General features: G+C 38.6%; 1 protein-coding gene across 1 annotated transcript in view; it reads left to right on the top strand.

Annotated features, from left to right (window-relative positions):
- LOC134542254 (facilitated trehalose transporter Tret1-like) overlaps positions 1-12483 on the top strand; it is a 45966-nt gene extending 33483 nt beyond the window's left edge. Inside the window, exons 3-6 of the mRNA XM_063386363.1 lie at positions 4603-4771; positions 6423-6625; positions 8716-8926; positions 11500-12483. Coding sequence (XP_063242433.1) covers positions 4603-4771; positions 6423-6625; positions 8716-8926; positions 11500-12425 — 1509 coding nt within the window. The 3' untranslated portion in view covers positions 12426-12483. The remainder of the gene's footprint in view (positions 1-4602; positions 4772-6422; positions 6626-8715; positions 8927-11499) is intronic.
- Positions 12484-21044: the final 8561 nt, after the last annotated feature.

The raw sequence follows: 21044 nt of genomic DNA on the forward strand, positions 1-21044 counted from the left end.
TATTTAATGCTTTTGTTCGGAAACACCTTAAATAGCACCATTATGCGCTTTCAAATCCAAATTTTTTCCGGGGGGGGGGGGGGAAGGGGGACCCCCGGACCGCCCGCTTTAGGCTCGGGGTCCGTGAATGACAGGGCTGTTGTGTAATCTGGCACCACCAATACTGAAGTCCTGCGCACGCCTATGAATGTAGATACTACGTTCTGTGAGATCCGTCCTCGTTTACGTGATCCACCTTCGCTTCTGTGCCATTGTTGAACCATGCGTCGAGCGCATGAAACTGTCAGCGTTTATTTAGAGACATAATTGCTACTTTTTAGGTAGTACGTAAAAAACACACGTGGCGCACTTTCAACTTTCATGGCATATTTGAGTAAAATTTTGGAAATATAACAGTAATTGGTTCGGTAATATCTATGAATATGAAAAGTTGTTATGTAGGAACAACACCAAGTTTATGCCAGGTAATACAAATAAAATAATTATGCTGGACTCACAAATACCAGTTTCTACGTTCGTGTTTGCTCAAACGTTGCGTTTTCGCTAGCTATCTTGTATTCACGCGTTTCGCTCGCGAAACTAATTGACATGTTGAGGTATTATTACCAATGCAGTTGTACCAACCACTATTGCTTCTTAAGTTCCGTATCTTTTATAGCATTGAGACCGTATTTAAAATACTCGGCCTCGAAATTATCTCGTTAATGAATCGTTCAACATCAAAAATCACTCATTTTGCACCGACTTACCTTCTTAGTACAAGTCCACGCCAAACATCGAGCAGATGCAACTGTGACTGCGACCTTGGCGGGAGTGACCGAGTTGGCAACCCTGCGTGCACACGGCGATCGCAGCGCTATGAACATAAAGAACCACCAGGGGGCATAACTGTATAGGCGGAAAATTGCCATTAAAAAACTATGTGGTTGAGAAATACCAACATCAAAAATTAAGTTTTCAATATGAGTAAAACATATAAATTTCTTAAACATAAAAAACATTTACGAACTTTCTTGGTTTAGAATTTATGGAATGGTGTATTAACGGAATGGCGTATTGATTATAATGGTAATATTTACTTTGGAATATTTTTTTCCCATGTTAAATTATTTTGGTAGCAATGAATTCAGCATGGCTGCAAAGCGAAATCTTTTGTGTTCTTTGCTAACTAAGTTATGATTTTCAGCGCTCTAATTTTGCGGCTATACAGTTTTCAAAATTTGAAACAAAAGATAACGCATTTTAACATAGTGGTTTGGTTGTTCCGTATTGAAAAATACACAATCTTAAACGTAATACGACGAATATTCCCAGCAACAAACGACCACAAAAAATAATAAAATAAAGGTTGCCAACATTCACTTTTGAAAAGTTAACATCTTTCAGGTTGTTAAGTTGCCTCTAAATCCCGCACAGTCCTCGGATTTCCAAAGAAAATAAGAGTGTAAGTCAAGTGTAAGTTATAGCAGTGAGTTGCCAATCTCTATCTTCTTTGCTTTGTGAGTACTACGTTAACAATGTCATTAGAAAAATGTTAAACTCTGGGCATCGTGACTACCAGCGTTTCGGTTTAGAAAACACAGCGTTTGGAAATACATTCCACCGCGAATAAAAAATAGTTGAACAACGCGGCGCCCGAGCGAACAAAAACGCGAACGTAAAAGGGGTCTAAATGATAGTAATCACGACGGACTAGAAAATCGCTGCGGCGAGAAAGTGGCTAGCACTGCGAGATGCTCACCCGATGTTATTTATTTGACGTTTACTTTTCTTTCACTTGACTGGTTGGCCATGGACTACATTTTGCTCGGTCTGCTGAGTGATGATACCTCAGCCAAGGTTGTCAAATAAAATAACACGGAGGAGTAGAAACGTTCTCTTTTACTGCAGTAGCCTGATAAAAATCTTTTTCACTGAATAATTTAAGAAGTTCTTACAACGAAATATAGTCTAACCCCAGTGTTTGTGTGAAGAAAATGATGTTTACTGGGCGTTCTTCAGTCGAACCATCAAAAAATGGACTTTTATTTTATTTAGCTCACCTTACAGTTCCAATTTCTAATTTTATTTTGCGACTCGACAGGGCAAATTACTGGTGGGCTGAATTCACATGTTCATGACAAAAAAAAAGTGATCTGGAGAGCGATACACGGCAACCCTGGAACATTTTGTTAAATTTTAAGAGGGTTGAATCCTAAATTATTTTGCTTCTATAATACTACGTTTGTGCTTATTATTTTAATTAAATTCATAATATAACTACTATTAATTGTTTACAATTTTTTTTAAAAACATAATACGCATTTATTTAATGTTTTTTTTAGAAACTTAAAAAGGCTAATTTTTATGTGAACACTAGCATGAACTAATAGCATGTAATTGTGTTGTATGAAGTTTTATTTTCATAGTTTGTATGCAGCTTTGGCCATGTGTAACTTTATTTATTTATGAAAATATAAAAAAAATAAGAAATACATGCCAAAAGGCTACAAAAAATGATTTATTCAAAACTGTATACAACACGCTTACATGCTCTATGTTCATGCTAGGGTTGACATAATAATTATCGGTCTTTAAGTTACTAAACACTATTAACTATATAAAATACTTAATAAAAAAATAACGTTAGTAATATCATGAATTAAGTAACAATAATGAGCAAAAGCACATTATGAAAGTAAACTACTTTAAAATATTACGTATGTTAATGGCATGTCAGTAATTGTTTTATTGGAGATTCGTTCCCACAGGATGCAGAGCCCTGGCTAACTGTACATCACGATGTAGCTGTAGTGCATTATTCATAATCTGTGCGTTTGATATCTTTGCTTGATATTTTCTGTCAACCGTTAGTCCTGCAAATATGAACACACTCGTCTTAATACTCTGTTAGTTGGAATAGGCGTAGGTCCACATACTTCGTCCTACAAGCGCCGTAGAGCCATTCTGGCTCCTCCCTCCACGGCTATGCCCTCCCTCTCCACTCCCCTCATCAATACTCATCAAGGTCACCACCCCTTTGGGGATTCTCTGAAGCAAGTTGCCACACCCCCTTGGTCAATGACGGTTCTTCTCCATCCTGCACCATCTATAAGGGTGGTGATTGGCTAGAAGTGTAGGCTACGTTCAAGTTGAGGGTGTGAAGCTGCGCTGTACACCGTTGGACGTTTTTACACAATACATACTAAAATACACACTGCTGTAGCTTTCAAATAAATAAATATTTAAAAAAAGCTACTTAAGGCTTGTGCAATGAGCTTTGCTACACAGCTTTCAATAATACAATTAGTTTGTCACAGAAGACTCATGCCAGTTTTTATTTTGGATCTACCATGCTCACGCTCGCTGACTACGACTGGGCAGTTATTGCACAAGTCCGTTTCACTTCCTACAATCTTTTAATTGTTAATTGTTATTCTGTCAACTCTGGGTGTCTGATTTCAAAATAGTAACGGAATTAATATGGACTTAAAACTTATTTGGCCGTTTAATTAATTAAAAAAAAAGACTGAAGCCGTGCGTGTTTCAAAATACTTCACTATGTGTTGTATTTGCAATACATCAAGTACCAACGGGTTAGGCCGGATGTATCACGTAAACTGACGTTATCGACATATTCCTATCTCTGCACACAGGATACACGGATGCAGTAACGGAACTCAAACCTGGGTGGTCGGCAGTGTGGCGGTCCTAGACTTTGAGTGGCTTTGCCAGTACGCCTGGGAGGAGGGGGAGGGAGGATAGTTACGGAATAGCCCCGCAGAGGAATTGGGGTTCGGGGCCCCTCCCTCGGAATATTAAAAAAAAAAAAAAAAAAAAACTCTTTTAAACAGGTTTTAAGCAAACCTGTAACTTAAACTTCGACGATGGATTTACTGATGTATCATGATAAATTATTATACTATTTCCTGATAAATTATACTCTGGTTAGTTTTATAAATGCTAAAAATCAAATCCAGATGTTATCGTGTCATTATATCTGTGCTTGTTGCGTAAAAGGGGTTAAGTCCAAAATCATATTTTAGAGAAAATCACTATTGAGAATTATCAGGTTTCTTTTTAGCTTTATTAACTGCTTTAGAACTTTGGAAACTCATTGTTTTAAAATAATGTCTCTAATCTCCCTTATCAATTTCGCAAACTTGCCTGTGATAATAACTCATTTTTGAACAATTTTTGACCTAACCCCTCTTCACGCATCAAGCACAGATATGAGGCCACAAAATCTTCGAAATTCAAATGAAGTGCTGATGATAATTTAATCCTGTGTTGTGCCATCGATGCAGTGAACTGTGGGGGAAGCCTACAACTCACGCAGTTTCGGTTCCCTACCACGTTCGTGCAAACTTCGGATTTCTCTCAAAAATTGAAATAAAAAAAATCGAAGGGTTAGGTTAGGTTAGGTCAGTCACAACATGCTTGATTTCATTTGGAAACTTCTGATTTAGCGGCTGAAGTGTGGCGTTAGTACCGAAAACGCAAAACTTCGGAAATCTTCGGAAATCCTCGCAGGGAACCGAAACTACGTGAGTTGTAGGCTTCCCGAACTGTGGATGTGGACTGCTGGTGTGCTGTGAGACGTGAACGGCGCGGCTGCCGCAGGTGCTGGCCACCTCGGCCAAGAACCTGCTGCTCACGGGCTACGGCATGACGCTCGGCTTCCCCACCATCGTGATCCCGGCGCTGAGGGCCGACCCCGCCGCCAACATGACCGCCCTCAACGACACCCACGACCCGCTGCTGCTGTCCGAGGAGCAGATCTCGTGGTTCAGTGAGTGCAGCGAGAGTGAACCACGGCGCAGTCCTCTGCGCACTCTTGTAGAGCGTCTCAACTGGGTTGCCCTTGATTCACAATTCCTTTGTCGAGGGGGTCTTAGCAGATTCTTACACATATAATTTATGAGCCAATAGCAGAGGCACCACAAATATATACATATTTGGATTTTAGCCTGTCGCGAAATGAATTCGCGATTTTTTCTGGTCTCTAATTATGGCATGCGTCGTAGACACAGTTGCGGACCCGGCCTCAAATTGTGTGTGTGCGGGAAATGGGGGGGGGAGAGGGAGAGGGAGAGGGAGAGGGAGAGGGAGAGGGAGAGGGAGAGGGAGAGGGAGAGGGAGAGGGAGAGGGAGAGGGAGGGAGGGAGAGAGAGAGAGAGAGAGAGAACGATGTCGGAGGGTTTTATGGAAGACTTCCCAGTTAAATGTATAGTCCGCAATTTCAAAAGGAAAAAAAAAAGCTCCTTTGAAAGTATATTGTAACACATTTCCGACGTCTTGAAAAGTCATTGTCTAAACTATGGTTTTATACCTAGGTTTGCAGTGTTAAAGTGAACAAAAATACACATGTAGAGTAGCATTAGATAATAGTAAAAAAAATGTTATTTCCTTAAAGATCAGGTGCAGCCTAAGAGTAAATTATGTATATTTTTTTCACACCCCTCCAGTGCGTCTATATGGAGTCATTAGATACGGTGGAAGGCGGTGAGAAGGGAATGAAGCATTGAAGGTTGCACCCCAAGGAAATTGCAGTGTTTTCCACTTACATAAATTACAAATGACACCCTGCCGGAAATCGAACAAGGATCACCTTAAAATAAACTTAAAAGTACTGCTTAATCACTACGCTCTCTGAATGATTATCTAGTTAATTTCGATAAACAGCAGGATTCAGACAGAATTGAAACCAGGTCTTAAGCAGGGCTCCCAATAATGTGTTAACCAACTATATGCATTGTTACATATCTTTATGTAATAAGAAGTTGAGCAAAGTATATATTTTGCCTGTTTTATAAACTCTTAAATTAAATTATAAATGTTATCAGATGTGGATCCACGGGATGGCTTATTTGAAGGCTGAAGTGTCACACCTCTTTCCTCCCCTTCCTTTTACAATCACAATTTACACAGGAAAACAAAGAAAAACATTAGTTTCCGAACATAAGCCCTTCCTCTTCCCTCCTCCCAGCGAGTTTCTGGATTCGCCAGATGTGATTGTTAACCTTAGATACGCGCTCAGGGCGAAGCAACAATATCTTGCCGCTTTTAGAAGCGCGGCTTGCATGTAGTGATGATGGTCGACTCCCCTCCTCGACATCCACACATTGTAACCACCAGGTTACTACGTGCTGTACTGGTGAATATAAACCACATCCTTGTGCGCCGAACAAACCTTATATCGCTCTGGAGGGAAAACGAACAACTTCAGCCAATATCTTGGTTGTCTAACCAAAACAGGATGCAGTTGGATTCATCCGGTAACCTGAAATCATGCAGAAGTAGCCAACCCCTGGTTGAATGTCACATTATTAAACACCATTATATTTTGTGACGTTACAGAAACGTGTCTGAAACTTATGTGCTCCATGTTGAAAGCTGGTATCCAAGCACACAGCTCGAAGTTGAGTTCCTCTTGTGTGCAGGCAGCATCAACCTGATATGCGTGCCGGTGGGCTGCATGGTGTCGGGAGTGCTGACGCAGCCGCTCGGCAGGAAGCGCTCCATGATGCTGGTGAACATCCCGTTCCTGATCGCCTGGCTCATGTTCCACTACGCCTCATCGGTCGCCATGCTGTACACCAGCCTTGTGCTCACGGGCCTGGGCGGAGGCCTGCTCGAAGCGCCGGTGGGTAGGACTGCACCTGGTGGAGGTTCCTAACCCCGAGAACCCTGACGCCAATCTGACTGTCCATACGTCCCGTTCCTGATCGCCTGGCTCATGTTCCACTACGCCTCATCAGTCGCCATGCTGTACACCAGCCTTGTGCTCACGGGCCTGGGCGGAGGCCTGCTCGAAGCGCCGGTGGGTAGGACTGCACCTGGTGGAGGTTCCTAACCCCGAGAACCCTGACGCCAATCTGACTGTCCATACGTCCCGTTCCTGATCGCCTGGCTCATGTTCCACTATGCCTCATCGGTCGCCATGCTGTACACCAGCCTTGTGCTCACGGGCCTGGGCGGAGGCCTGCTTGAAGCGCCGGTGGGTAGGACTGCACCTGGTGGAGGTCCCCAACCCCGAGAACCCTGACGCCAATCTGACTGTCCATGCGTCCCGTTCCTGATCGCCTGGCTCATGTTCCACTACGCCTCATCGGTCGCCATGCTGTACACCAGCCTTGTGCTCACAGGCCTGGGCGGAGGCCTGCTTGAAGCGCTGTTGGGTAGGACTGCACCTGGTGGAGGTCCCCAACCCCGAGAACCCTGACGCCAATCTGACTGTCCATACGTCCCGTTCCTGATCGCCTGGCTCATGTTCCACTACGCCTCATCGGTCGCCATGCTGTACACCAGCCTTGTGCTCACAGGCCTGGGCGGAGGCCTGCTTGAAGCGCCGGTGGGTAGGACTGCACCTGGTGGAGGTCCCCAACCCCGAGAACCCTGACGCCAATCTGACTGTCCATACGTCCCGTTCCTGATCGCCTGGCTCATGTTCCACTACGCCTCATCAGTCGCCATGCTGTACACCAGCCTTGTGCTCACGCTTACAGGCCTGGGTGGAGGTCTGCTCGAGGCTCCGGTGTGTATGGAGAGGTAATTTTTACTATATTTATTTATTTGAATATTGTACTGTTAGGACACAAATAAATGTCGAGAGCAGATAAACTGAATTATTTCTACTGAAAAATGCATATGGTCTTCCACGTACCATCCAACTTGCGATGGTACGGTGGTACATACCACTGAATTATGGTACAAATACCATCTAGATTGTACATCTGGCAACACTGCCATGGGAACCACGGAGGAACTCCCACCCGAAATTATTGAGACAAAGGTTTCAAAACTTTCAAAACAACATAAATAGTTTATTTAGTTTCCTCAGTGGAGTTTAGTTTGAAACAACGAATGGAGAAGAATTGAAGAACCAGACACTTGATTTAGCTACCATATATAAAGAAGACTTATACAGGGATGAGATGGTGATATAAGTGGAAAGTTTTAAGTATCATGCCTTGGATTTAAACCCTAATATGAAAACAGCTACACCAGCGGATCTTCTGCCATTAATAAAGAACTGTTGCCTCAAATTGAAGGAATTCCAGCAAACTTACAGGACAACTTAACAGGACGACTAACTAATCTGAGCCTGTTAAGTCAATTTTTAGTTCATGCTTTCTGTATTTAAATTCATTGTTCTCATGCATTGTCAACAGATTAAGATTTTGTGTAAAGTGTCTAAGTATAATAGGGCCTACTCAAGATAACTTGAGTAAAACCTGCTATTCCTTATATTAGCACTTTTTATTATGATTAAATATTCTGTTCTGTCTGATTCAGCATACACATGTTCAGATATCATTTGATAAACCTTTTCATTTACGATAAGTGTGGAAAAATATAACAAACATCCTACAGATTTTTTGTCAATTAAAAATCTTGGATTTAATTTGGTATTTTATCTTATATAGTAAAAATGAAATTTTTGGAAGAGTGGAATTAATGCGTGATGGTGATACGAGGTGGGTTGGGAATTGATTTAGTTTGGTTGGAATGTAGGTATGGAAAATAAAGGGGCAGACAGGCATGCCAAATGAGTTCTTGCGCCAGGTGGTCTAGTTAAGTCCCCTAGATCATGACATATTTTCAGTCTAAATTCAGTGTTAGAACATTAAACAGCCTGTACATACAAAATTTATGGCCAATCTTCATTTTGTGGTCATCACACTAAGTGACAAAACCTTTAAATAAGATGTATGATGTATTTTTTTTTTGAAGGTACTAACATACGTAGCAGAAATTACACAACCTCACCTTCGAGGGATGCTGTCTGCAACTTCCTCGATGTGCGTGATCTTGGGAGTGTTCATCCAGTTCATAATGGGCACTCTGATGACGTGGAGGACAGTGGCCGCTGTCAACGTCACGTTCCCTTTGATTGCCTTCGTGAGCCTGTGCTTCGTGCCGGAGAGCCCGCACTGGCTCATCAGTGAGTATCACTGCAAGCTGTGTACACGGCCGTTGATAATTATTAATTGATATTGTGTATGACAACGCATCAAATTATACATAAGTGCTTGAATCTCAGATTGTAGAATATAGATATTTATATATATAACCCACTCTCTCGTGTAAGCGTAGTAATATATTTACAGGTATAAAGACGAAATTTAAAACTTAAAATCTCACACCTTCACGAGGAAAATATCAAAAAATCAAGACATTTTTAAGTTAGTTGAAAAAAAAAACTGAAGTTTACGTAGAATTTCTCTCTTCAAGATTTTTAACATTCAAATATGTTACCATACAAATTGAAACCAGGGCCTACACATTACAGGAGGTTGAGTTACGAGATTTTTTTTTTGTCCGAGTTCACCCTGACAAGGACTAAAATTACAAGTCTAAGGCTAAAATTAATCAGAAACCTTACAAGTTATGCAATTTGTAAAAAATCATTCTACATTTATGGCCATGGTAAATTTACAGTCTTTAATTTTTGAAGTTATACTTCTTTAGGCATGTTATTAAAAAAAATTATGAGAGTGAATGTTTACTATTCACGTGCACTATGCAACTGAATTTTTACAGAATGAAAAAAATATCCCTTTCAGCACAGTCTACCAGCGTAGGTAGCTTTCAAAGTACCTATTTCTTCTGGAAATTTTTAGAAACTTCTATAAACTCGTGGAAAATTTTTAGAACTTATGTCCTTTATGTTCGCCAATATTAAAAACAGATTGATTAAATATTTTCTCATATTCCATGCAGCGATAATATTTTGAATGTGTTTAACTCAATGCTATTATTTAAGATGAAAGTTGTAGATAATTTAAAGTTTTACAATGAAACAGAATGAATTTACAGTGTACATAGTACATAAATTATAAATTTTTTTAAAACTCTCCTCTTAGTTTTTCAACCCCCTGCAACAGTGGGTTGTTTTATAAAAAATTGTTACAGACAAAAGTTTGAGATAAAAATTATAAGATTAATTCATAATTTGTTAGAATTTGATGTTGTGCCTACGAAAGGAGTTATGATTTTTTTTCTCCTTCCAATCCTTATTTTTTCAACCCCTTGCAGTTATGATCAAAAACTTTTTCAAACAAAAGATTTTGGTATTTCTCCTACGAATTATAAAATGTTCAATGTTATGGGAATTATAGCTTTTTTTTTCTTTCAAAAACCTTTCCCATTTCTACCCCTTTGATCAGATATTGAACTCAACCGAGATTTCCCACTACTAGATGTTATGCATCAGTTTGAAGTGATAGGTGAAAAATTATGACAGTATTTGTGTCTACAAAAAGTAGATGATGGTTATGGGGTCTATGGACCATGAAACGAAAAACTATACAAAAATGGTAACGGCTACAATAGGTAGCATTTCTTTGAAATCTACCTAAAAAGGCGACATACAAATAAAACAAATTACTTCAATTTTGAGCACATATTATTAATAGAAATAAAATAATAAAAATACATAAATGATATAAATATGGTTGGTAAAGTTTAATCTCACTCAAATTAAATAAATTAAAATAAATACTCAGTATTAATTTATTAATATAAATACTGCACAAAATTAATAATTTAATTATTTAATAATGTTAAATTTAAATGAATAATGAAAACCCAGTAAATATGCTGAATGTTTATTCTATTTTCTTAAATTATTTATTTATTATTAATATATTTAATAATTTATAATGCAAATAAATTTTACATACAGGAACATTACCTCACTCATATACAAGTAAATACACTTGAAAAAGTTTATAAACACAATTTCTATGACTAATATTCACAATAAATAAATGTTTTTAACTATATGGGCCAGTATTAACAGCTATCACTAAAGCTTACGATTTAAAAGCACATACATAATTTTTATTTATATGTAGCCTTTTTTCATCCTGTCAATTTTTGTTGCAAGTTGCGCACACATCGTAAAAATTCATACTCATCATTTTTTCATAATGCACCTCAAGAAGTATAAACGAAACACTCAGGTGTAACAATAGGGGAGGGGGGTTTGCAGACATACTTGGAGAATATCAGCATTATTTAAAACTACTTAGATATAACCAAGCCACAGAAACACAGTCAAAAATATCTCTACACTATCTTAAATTTATCCACTGTAGTCGCCAAAAGCAGATGTTGCATTGATCCTGACATTAAAGAGTGTAGGCACAACACCCACTCACCTGTCCGGCAACGCCCATGTTCTTGCCTTGTTAGTGTTTCTAAACCTCCGGGATTTATGTCAAGTTCCCAGGTTTTGATGGTCTGCATCCAGGAAAATAATATATTGCCTTAAATGGGGCATAACTAAGAAGGAAAAATGACTAACATACTGAGCAGTTAGTAGTTTGCACGAATAAAAACTAACTGTTAGCAACTAGATACAAAAAGTTAATTTAGTTAATTTATTTTATTTAATCCTCTCCGAAATAAAAGTTTTAGCTTCGCTCCTGATTGTAGCCTTGTAGCAAATGGGACATCAATGTAAAACCGCAGCTGAGGAGTGTTCCCGAGTGCAACGCGGGCTGCTTGCAGGCAAGGACCGGCTGGAGGACGCGGAGAGGTCCCTGTGCTGGCTACGGGGCTGCGTGGAGCCCCCCGCGGTGAAGGAGGAGTTCCAGGCCGTGGTGGAGTCCCTGCGGGGGAAGCAGCCCCCCGACGCGGGCGGGCGCCCCCCCTCCTGGTTCTCCTGCAACTGGAGGAGCTACACCAAGGGCACGTTCCTCAAGCCCTACCTGCTGGTGGCCCTCGGCTTCTTCGTCGGCAACTTCTCGGGCATGACCACGCTGCAGACGTACGCCATCAGCATCTTCTCCGCGCTGGGCGCCCCCGTCGACAAGTACGTGGCGGCCGTGTACCTGGGACTGGTGGAGCTGGCCGGAACCCTCGTCTGCGTGGTGCTGGTGCACTGGACGGGCAAGCGGCCGCTCACCTTCGTCTCCACCGTGGGCAACGGGTTGTGCTTCAGCGTGGTCGCCACCTACGCCTACCTGCTCCACAGGGACTCCTCGGCGGTGATCGAGACCAACCCCTACTCCTGGATCCCCCTCTCCTTCCTGATGGGGGCCGCCTTCCTGTCGCACCTGGGCATCCGGCTGCTCCCCTGGATCCTCATCGGGGAGGTGTACCCCCCCGAAGTTCGCGGAGTGGCCAGCGGGGCCTCGGGATCCATCGGCTACATCTTCGGCTTCGCCGCCAACAAGGTGTACTTCTCCATGCTGCACACGCTCACCCTGCAGGGCCTGTTCTACCTGTACGGCCTCACCAGCTTCCTGGGCTGCCTGGTGCTGTACTACACCCTGCCCGAGACGGAGGGCCGGACCCTGCTGGAGATAGAGGAGCACTTTGCCGGCAAGAGGAACCTGCTGACGGAGAAGACCAAGCGGCAGGCGCGCGATGCCGAGAAGTGGGCCGCCGCCAATCCTGCCTTGGTTAACGAGGACATGGTGTCTTACTTCTGATTCAGTTAGCTATTCCTTCTTCTTGTAAATTAATTTCAATAAATTGTTTTGTTATTTATTTAGCTGTTTCGCGTTGGAAACACTTGAGTTGAGATCATGGTAATAAGTGTTATACTTACACCAACTAGTACCAACTCAGTATTTATTACAATATTTGTTAAAAAAAAAAAAAAAAGTTTTGCAACTCCATGAGTTCACTTCAGTCTATAAATATACTCTGCCTTGGTTTTTAAAATTTTCACACCAGTGGCGAAGAGTAGTTTTCAGGGTAGGGGAACCAACATTTTAAGTATATAAATTTTTACACTGGTAAATGTATCTCTGATTTTTAAGATACATTACTTTATTGTTTTTTTATTATTAAGTTTTTATCATAATTCAAAAGTTATTAATATGAATATGCGAAAAATAGAACAATTATAGGTATATTTATAATTGTATACATACACAAGTATTATTTCAGTTTTACACAATACTACAAAAATAATTAATGTAGTAATCAAATAATCCCATCATTAATCTATGTCCATTAGTGCACATTGAACAAGACCCACAAAATAAAATTAATTTTTTGTTCCAGTAACATAGGCCTAAGACATTCGTGAGAGCTGTAAAATATTATTTTATTTATTTTAATTATTTTAAATCTTCAAATGTCTTACTACCACAAGATTTAGAGATAAACCTTTCAAACACACCACCACTGCCGCACTACCCGAATGTTCATGCATTTGTCTACAGATGTCCATCTCTGTCCCTCCTGCCTGCCTCCACCTCCTAATATTCCCTCCCTGACTTCCCCTGCTGGGACGGCTGGAGGAAGCAAAGCCAGCCATTGGTTCCCTTACACTGAGTGCCCCGCACAGCCTAGACCTGTCCAGGGACGAGATTACATGTTTTACTAGTCTTTAATACGAGATTAATTCGTTATGCATACACGTTTATTTTTGGCGCAAGAGAAGCAGAACAACTGGTCTGGTTCCCCAGTCCGGCCGCGAGGCTTCAGGTACGATCGGAACTTGCGAAAGTAGCCGAGCTCCGAGTTTCCGTGTAAGAAGCTAACAGCGGAGAATGGACAGCAGCATTTAAAAGTTAATAGAAGAAAGAATGTTGTCTCAAAAATTAAGCATGTGTGTTTTAAGAAAGCAGTTCTACTGAAATAATATATTCAAATAACAGATTCATAATGTAAATAATTATGAATGTAGGAAAACCGATGGCTCCTTTGGTTCCATGGAATATTCACACCTGTTTTACACTGGTTTTAAACATACAATAATATTCACAACTTTAAACACATTGGAATGAAAGCAAGCACATCCCGGCAAAATTCTTCCATGAATATGCTGCTGTACTGACGTCATTCAGCTTTTTCTTGAATCAAAAATTACCTTAACAGAGAGCTTATTTTCATTTTAACAAAATTTTAATGACAAAAGACCTAATTTAATCTGCGCACTATGTTTTGAATGTGACGAAAATCTATGTATTATTAATTACATACAGAAGAAACAGCTGTCACAGTCACTCGTGAAATTTAATTTAATTATTTAAAGCCACCAGAAAATACTAAAATTAATGCACTCTGACAAAACGGATTACCACCAGGAATTAAAAGCCATCTGCAGAAATAAACGCTCAATAAGTAAATATAACAGATTCAATTACAAAATTAGCCATTTTCTATCTTGGGAATGATTGTTAAATATGAGATCGGACTAAAAACTACTGAGTAGAAAATGATAAAGACTTATCAGTTTGCAGTGTGAATTGGCACAGTTCAAGTCTCATCACAAGGTTATCAATACGAAGTCAGAGATGATTAAGGAAAGTGTCATGTATGCAATTATCCACCTCGTGCATTTTATGTAAGGCAACTTACTAAGAAGACAGAATCAAACTTTCACAACAGTGTTGCCTGTTTTCTGGCCGTGGGCAAGCTCTACTTTCCTGTGCGGTTGAGGTATCTAGGCCAGCACTGACACACGTGACTTTTCAAGGAAGGCAGCATCCATGCTGACCCTGCCTCTGTCAGGAAGCAAGCATTGATTGGTTGCAGTGGAAGCCAGAGTGATCTGGTGGCAAAAGTGTCAGTTTGTCTCGTCCAATAGCCGGGATTTATGCAAAAGAGAAAAGGGGGAGGGAACGGGGAGATATTTCCCACTCCCCAAATCTTAAAAAATTCTATCTCCACCAAAAATTTGAAAGAAACAGCTGTCAAAGTAATTTATCTCAACCCCTTGCCCCCCCCCCCCCCCCACAAACCACCAAAATGAAATTCTATATGCTCCTGTTCAAGTGCATAACTTCACACGTGTTAAATCTGAACCACTAAGAGTTATGGCACAAATATTAAATGTAAGCGTACAAGAAATGAAAATCAAAAGATCTTAACATTTGTTCTTATCACAACTCTTCTACAGAGTAAGAAGTGATAGATTTAAGGAGCAGTATGTGGGTTGAGAGGGTGAAACTCCCCCACCCTTTCTGTTTTCAGGTAAGAAATAAGAAAATATTTTCTGAACACATGGCTCCTTCCTTTTCACAAACTTCTTGCTACATCACTGCAAACAAGATAAAATCTTTTAGAGCAATGCAAAGCTGAGAGCTATAATTATGTATTCAATATCAGGTCAAAAAAATCTTTATTAAGATTGAGACCTATTTAATACATAGTTACTAATCAATATTAGAAATGTATACTCATGTTTGAGCATTTTCCTGTGAACATTGTGAGAAAAGTCACCAGCCATTACTACCCTTAATTATCTGGGAGATGTGCTGCAAAAATGAATTTTCAAGGACTGCACTTTTTTCTGATCTTATTTATTTTATTGCAGTATTTCAATCAATCTACTCTAATTTAATTTTTGCTTTGTATTATGTATTTTTTTCAAAAAGTAAGAAACGCAGTTATAAAAATGAAGCACTATATAATATTACAATATTCTCCAGGGGAAAAAAAAAAAACATTTCATTAGCTGCAAAAATCTATTAAAAGAAAATTACAGTAATTACTCCATGTAATTAAGATATTTTTCCAAATAATATCTGTAGATCTTGGTAGCAGATCAGGGAAAATAAATGGAAAGATAAATATAAGTTAATAAAATTTGTGTGTGGTTTGTATAATTTAAATATATTTTTTAAATATTGTTACAAATCAATGTTTTTCAGACATGTCACTTGTGCATACAAAAAGATTCTTATAGACATAGTCACATCAGGCATTGTTATGATAACAATTTAATGGTAAAATATGTAAGTGTAAATGAAAGAAGTAGTAAAACACACAAGCTTAAGTAAACTGAATAAAAAAATTGCTGCCTGTGATAACTATGCAACAAAAAAAGTCTCTAATGTACAGAATTTCTCAACCATCTAAACAAAACAAATTGTGACCATAAATACAACAGGCACACACAAATAATAGATTCTTTGAATGATTCTTGCAATGAGGAAGATAAATTAACCATTTCTGTTGGGCATACACCATTGGCATAGATGGTTTGTGGGAAAGCCCAAGGTTCACACATGTTCATTCCATGGTCCGAACAGTTCCGAAGTTCACTGAAGTTCGCCCCTCACTCATGCTACTTCGGTAGCATCTATTTTTGGATAAAAATTATTCAATATTCACTTGAAATAAAAAACAAATAAGGGCAGAAGACAGTTTTGGCCTCGGTTGTAACATACTGACATTTAAGTCCTGTCTTTTAGAAAACAGTCTCGGCTATGCTATATTTCTAATGATCATTGGAGAAACACAGGATGAAGCTGCAGCTAGTATCAAGAAAACAGTAGGACGGTGACAACAATCTGGACAATCTCTCGTTGAAAACAGTCTTGGCTACACTATTAAAGCACAACATAAATTTACGTCAAATATTTAAAATGTAGATAAACTAACCTAACTAACCACCCACAAAATTAAAAATATTTTTAATGTAGGTAACCAAAGCAAATTACCATTCTCAGATTCTCACTATATTAAAAATTCGTAGTATTTACATCTAACTTAATCATTTATTTTAATGATAAACTACTAACGTTTTGGAATTCTAATTTTTTATTTTCAGAAAAGTGGCTCCTTCAGATTTACAGATTTTTAACTATTCAACCTAAAACTGTGAACTAAATACAGCACAAGCGCTATGAATGGATTTTAAAATTCAATCTTCTATGCTTTGATTTTATGTAAACAGAGAAAAAAAAAACAAGAGGAGATAAAAATATCTGAACAAAACGAATGCAGAACTTGGAATGGACTGGCATGAATCTTATGTTTCTCCTGGATTATGCTGGTTGTCATAAAAAAGAACCCTCAGGTCTAACCAGCAATGGCTAATGTCCAACATATTATGGTAAAATATTTCCCACATACACTACGTACTACACCAAGGGTTACTAAGAAATACAAAAGGAAAACACAATAATAAAAATATATCAGTCATACTCAAGCTTGTAAAAATTCCAGCAAAAGATGTGTTAATACTACACCAAAAAAACAATTTGATAGGTAGAATTATGTTCTCCAGCTCTAAGATAGTGTCAAACATAAAGCACCAGTTATGTGAATGTAATGTCAAAAATCTTTGAAGAGATAGAGAGCATGCTGAAAGAAAATGTCTTGCCACCGCTCCGAGTACATGTTGCTGTGAATTATTTGTCTACCATAAATGTACTAATAATATAAAAATAATTTTGAATGAATGTAAGAATTTAGCAAGGTAAGTCTATACAGAATGTTCACATATTGCAGGCCATAAATTTAATGGGTGGTAGGAAATGCCAAAACAAGCAACTTTTTTTTCACGAACAGATGTCCGGATATACTATCTGCAAAGTTACATGAAGGAACAGTAGCAAGCAAAATTTGAAATTGACGGGTTTCAGGAGACCACTTCATTGGCTAAGAGGACGCGTGATGGCAGGGCAGTGATGTTGGAAGCAGACCACGAACTGAACTAAGAAGTTTACAGCTAGTCAACTGCACTAGCAACAGCAATCTAGAGTATAGCACAATGGATGTTTGGTTGTGGTATGTTCACACGATCAGCACATTGTCAACTGTTTGTGAGTTTGATGCTGCTATTACAGATCTGTAAAACAGAAACAGTTTAGCAGAGTTTACATTTGTTAAGATGGCCAATATGTTAATGGTGTAAGGCCAGGAAAAAAAAATTGCAGCAAAAGCAGCCTCATTTATCAAGGGCGCTTTCACAACCGACTTGTAGGGAATAGGAAGACCTTCGTACGGCTTATGTTGACTTCCTTGAACCTGGGAGTTTCCTACCACAAAGGGTGAAGTACATCAAAATGTGAATGGCTGACTTTAAATGTCTGTGCCTGGTTCGTCGTATGGTTGCTGCGGAGCGATCGTGCGTCCTCTCAGCCAGCCCATTCATCCTCCGAGCCGGACAAATTCAAATTTGCGCACTATTGCTTGCACCTATAACTTTGTAGGGTTACGTTTCCAGACATATGTACTGAAAAAAAAAAAGTTGCTTGTTTTGGCATTTCCTAACACCCATTAAATTTATGCCCCACAATTAATTTGCGAACATCCTGTACTAGTCACACTGAGTCGAACCGCAAGCCTTTGATGTTTGAGCAGTTACCAACATTTCACGGGAAAGGTAGCGTCACCCCCAGCAAAGAGTCTTTGCGTTCCCACTGAAAAATTCACGACAAACTTCAGACCAAGCCACGCACATTGGGAACAAGGCTTTAGATTGTGCCCCTGTGGAGATTTTTAAATCAGAGACTATAGGACAAATATATAATCAACTAAAGAAAAATCGTGTTTCAATTATGTTGCCCATTACCATTGGCAGTGTTTTTCCCAGTTTCCCCGCAAAAATGTCATTGGATATGAATCAGTATTCAAGCATGCATAATACACAATGTTTTTCCTGTCAGAATATTTTTTTTAAAGCTTGAATATGCAATTTTGTCAATGTTTCATAAAAACCAACACACATAAATTAGGCAGGAATATGAATACACAGCAAGTAAAATGGAATAAACTAATTACCAAGGGCATGCATCACATAAAAAGATGCATCACTTTCAAATCTAAAATCAAATGCTCAAAAGAATACTCATGGTTGCCATTTTTTTTTTTTTAGGTTTGAACTCCCAAGAAATGCTGCACTACACATTTTACTCTAATTCTCTGCATTCCCACTTCTTGCCTGGTGAAAAATATAAAATTTGATTTCACATAAGCAACCATTCTACATTTTTTTTTTCACAGTGTGAATTAGGTAATACAACATGAATAAACTGGACGGCGATTAATAATAGTGATCCAAGAGCCAAATAATTGCAATAGGACCTAACAGATCATTTGGGAATCCTTTCATCAGAAAAAATGTTTAATATAAATCTTCCCCCAAAGTGGTAGAAATTTAACTACATAGTTGTTTACACTACAGATACTTCCTACTAAATCACAAGTTGCTGGAAGTAAATACTGAAGTTATACTCTCAAAACTTGTGTTTTGATTCTAGGACCACTATCGTTAATCACCACAACCTTATTCATTACATTAAAACCCTTAAAAGTAATAAACTAAAAACAATAACTATGAATGTAGAAAATAGGTGTCCCAATAATAACCCGTAAAACACGTTTTCATGTTAATTTATACCAGAGCCAAATGGGTATATCTTTAATTTGTTTAAAACCTATAAATTACCAACAAAAAAAATTATTTAATCATGTAGGTATATAATTAAGTTAATTCATAATTTTATATTTAATTACACCAACCATCATCTACACACAGTCACAATAAGATAACGTAAAGGTAAAAGCAACTGATAATAGCATTCTCTAAATATCATGCATCTATCAAGTAAATGAAACAGAAATTGCCAACTACGTAGAATACAAATCAACCCACTTTTTAAAATTTTTTTTTTTAAATTTATAATATAACTCAAAACATTATAAAAATTCAAAATACAAATTAATACAAAATTTATGTTTCAGGCACATTAGTTTTACATAACATGTAAAAGTCATTATTTGTATACCAAAGTAATTGTAAACAGAGTGATAGAATTAATACTTAATGTTTTAGAATAATTTGGCACACATGTACACACACAGTGCAGATATTAAGAAAAATACTAATGTGATCACAGGGAGGTGGTGGCAACGCTACTCCGTGGTGTGCACCAACACTCTACTACTTAGCAGTGGCTGATCCACGACTGTAGGGGGAAGGAGAAGTTTAAGGGGTTGCAAGTTACACTGAATAAATTTTGTTTTTTAGGGACAACTTCTTCCCTCATCAAAAAAAAATACATGCCCGCATGCACACACACACACACGTATACATACACCACTGCCTTTCAAGAATAAATAGGACTGAGCTCATACTTATGCATAATACAAAAGTTTGTGCATGCCGGCACAACCCCACAATGTAGTGCTAGAGCACGGAAAATAACCAGGATGAAATTGTGGTGTGACAGCTAGTAACAGCACCAAAGTATAAAAAAAAGGGTTAGGTTTCACGTCCCACCACTACGCACAGAAGACTGCGGTGACATGACCTCCAAGATCATGGTCGGCTCTGAACCACTTGGGTACCGACTGAGGGCTCAAAAATTTGGGTTATGCCAGGGGTTGGGATCAAACCCATACCCCTCGCCACATAAAAGAGACGCATTAGTAATCACGGCTACCAAGGAACCGGTCAGTTAAACAGATTTCAATTGTACTTGTGGTGGCAAATAACCTCATCCAACTCTGCAGTCCTGTGCTCTTTACAAAACTTCACTGTCTGAGCACTGAATTAATAGTGGCCAATTCTGGCAGTATCTGTACTTTTATAATTTTGAACTTAGGATCACAAGCCCACACTATTCATTAATAGTACCTATGTATATGTTACAAGAGATTTATTTAAAAATTTATTTATTTATTTATGTGCTAGTTGCAACATATTTTTGGTTTCTTCTAAGACTTAAATTTGAATATTATCCAAAAAATTTGTATCTACCTAATTCAGGAGCCAATCTGCCTAGTACTTTAACTATGTTACACGTGTCAAGTTCAGAATTTAAGAAAATTTCCTCCAATACATTTACAAAATAATAAAAGAGGTTTCACACAATGGTTTTTTTTTCTTTTTTTTTTTTTAATACAAATTGGAGAAAACAACATTTTCAGATTGCTGTATCTTAAAGCACATAACCTGTCAAGGAACCAGAAGGTGATAGTGCTGCAAACTTTCACCAATATTAAAACTGAATCACTACTGAATGGTCCATTCACCTGAGTTGCCTACTGTTAAACTGTTAAGACACTACACCAATGCAGATCTTTTCACATACTGTAACTACAACACTGCATCAGATGTCCAAAAAAGTGCTCAACTGAGCACTGTGCTTCTTAGGCCCTTTGTCATCTTGGATACTTAAAATATGATAGTGCAACATTGTACATGTTACCTAACAGAGTTTAAAATTGTATACACACATCATGCCATAGTTGCCTAGAATTTTATGCTAAAATAAATACGTAATAAAACAAATTTTATCACTGTGAACACGTTTTAGTGTCGTACTGTGTTTAAATTTTCCTTTGAAATATACACCTAA

The sequence above is a fragment of the Bacillus rossius genome, assembly GCF_032445375.1.
Source record: "Bacillus rossius redtenbacheri isolate Brsri chromosome 4 unlocalized genomic scaffold, Brsri_v3 Brsri_v3_scf4_2, whole genome shotgun sequence".
Lineage (NCBI taxonomy): Eukaryota > Metazoa > Arthropoda > Insecta > Phasmatodea > Bacillidae > Bacillus > Bacillus rossius.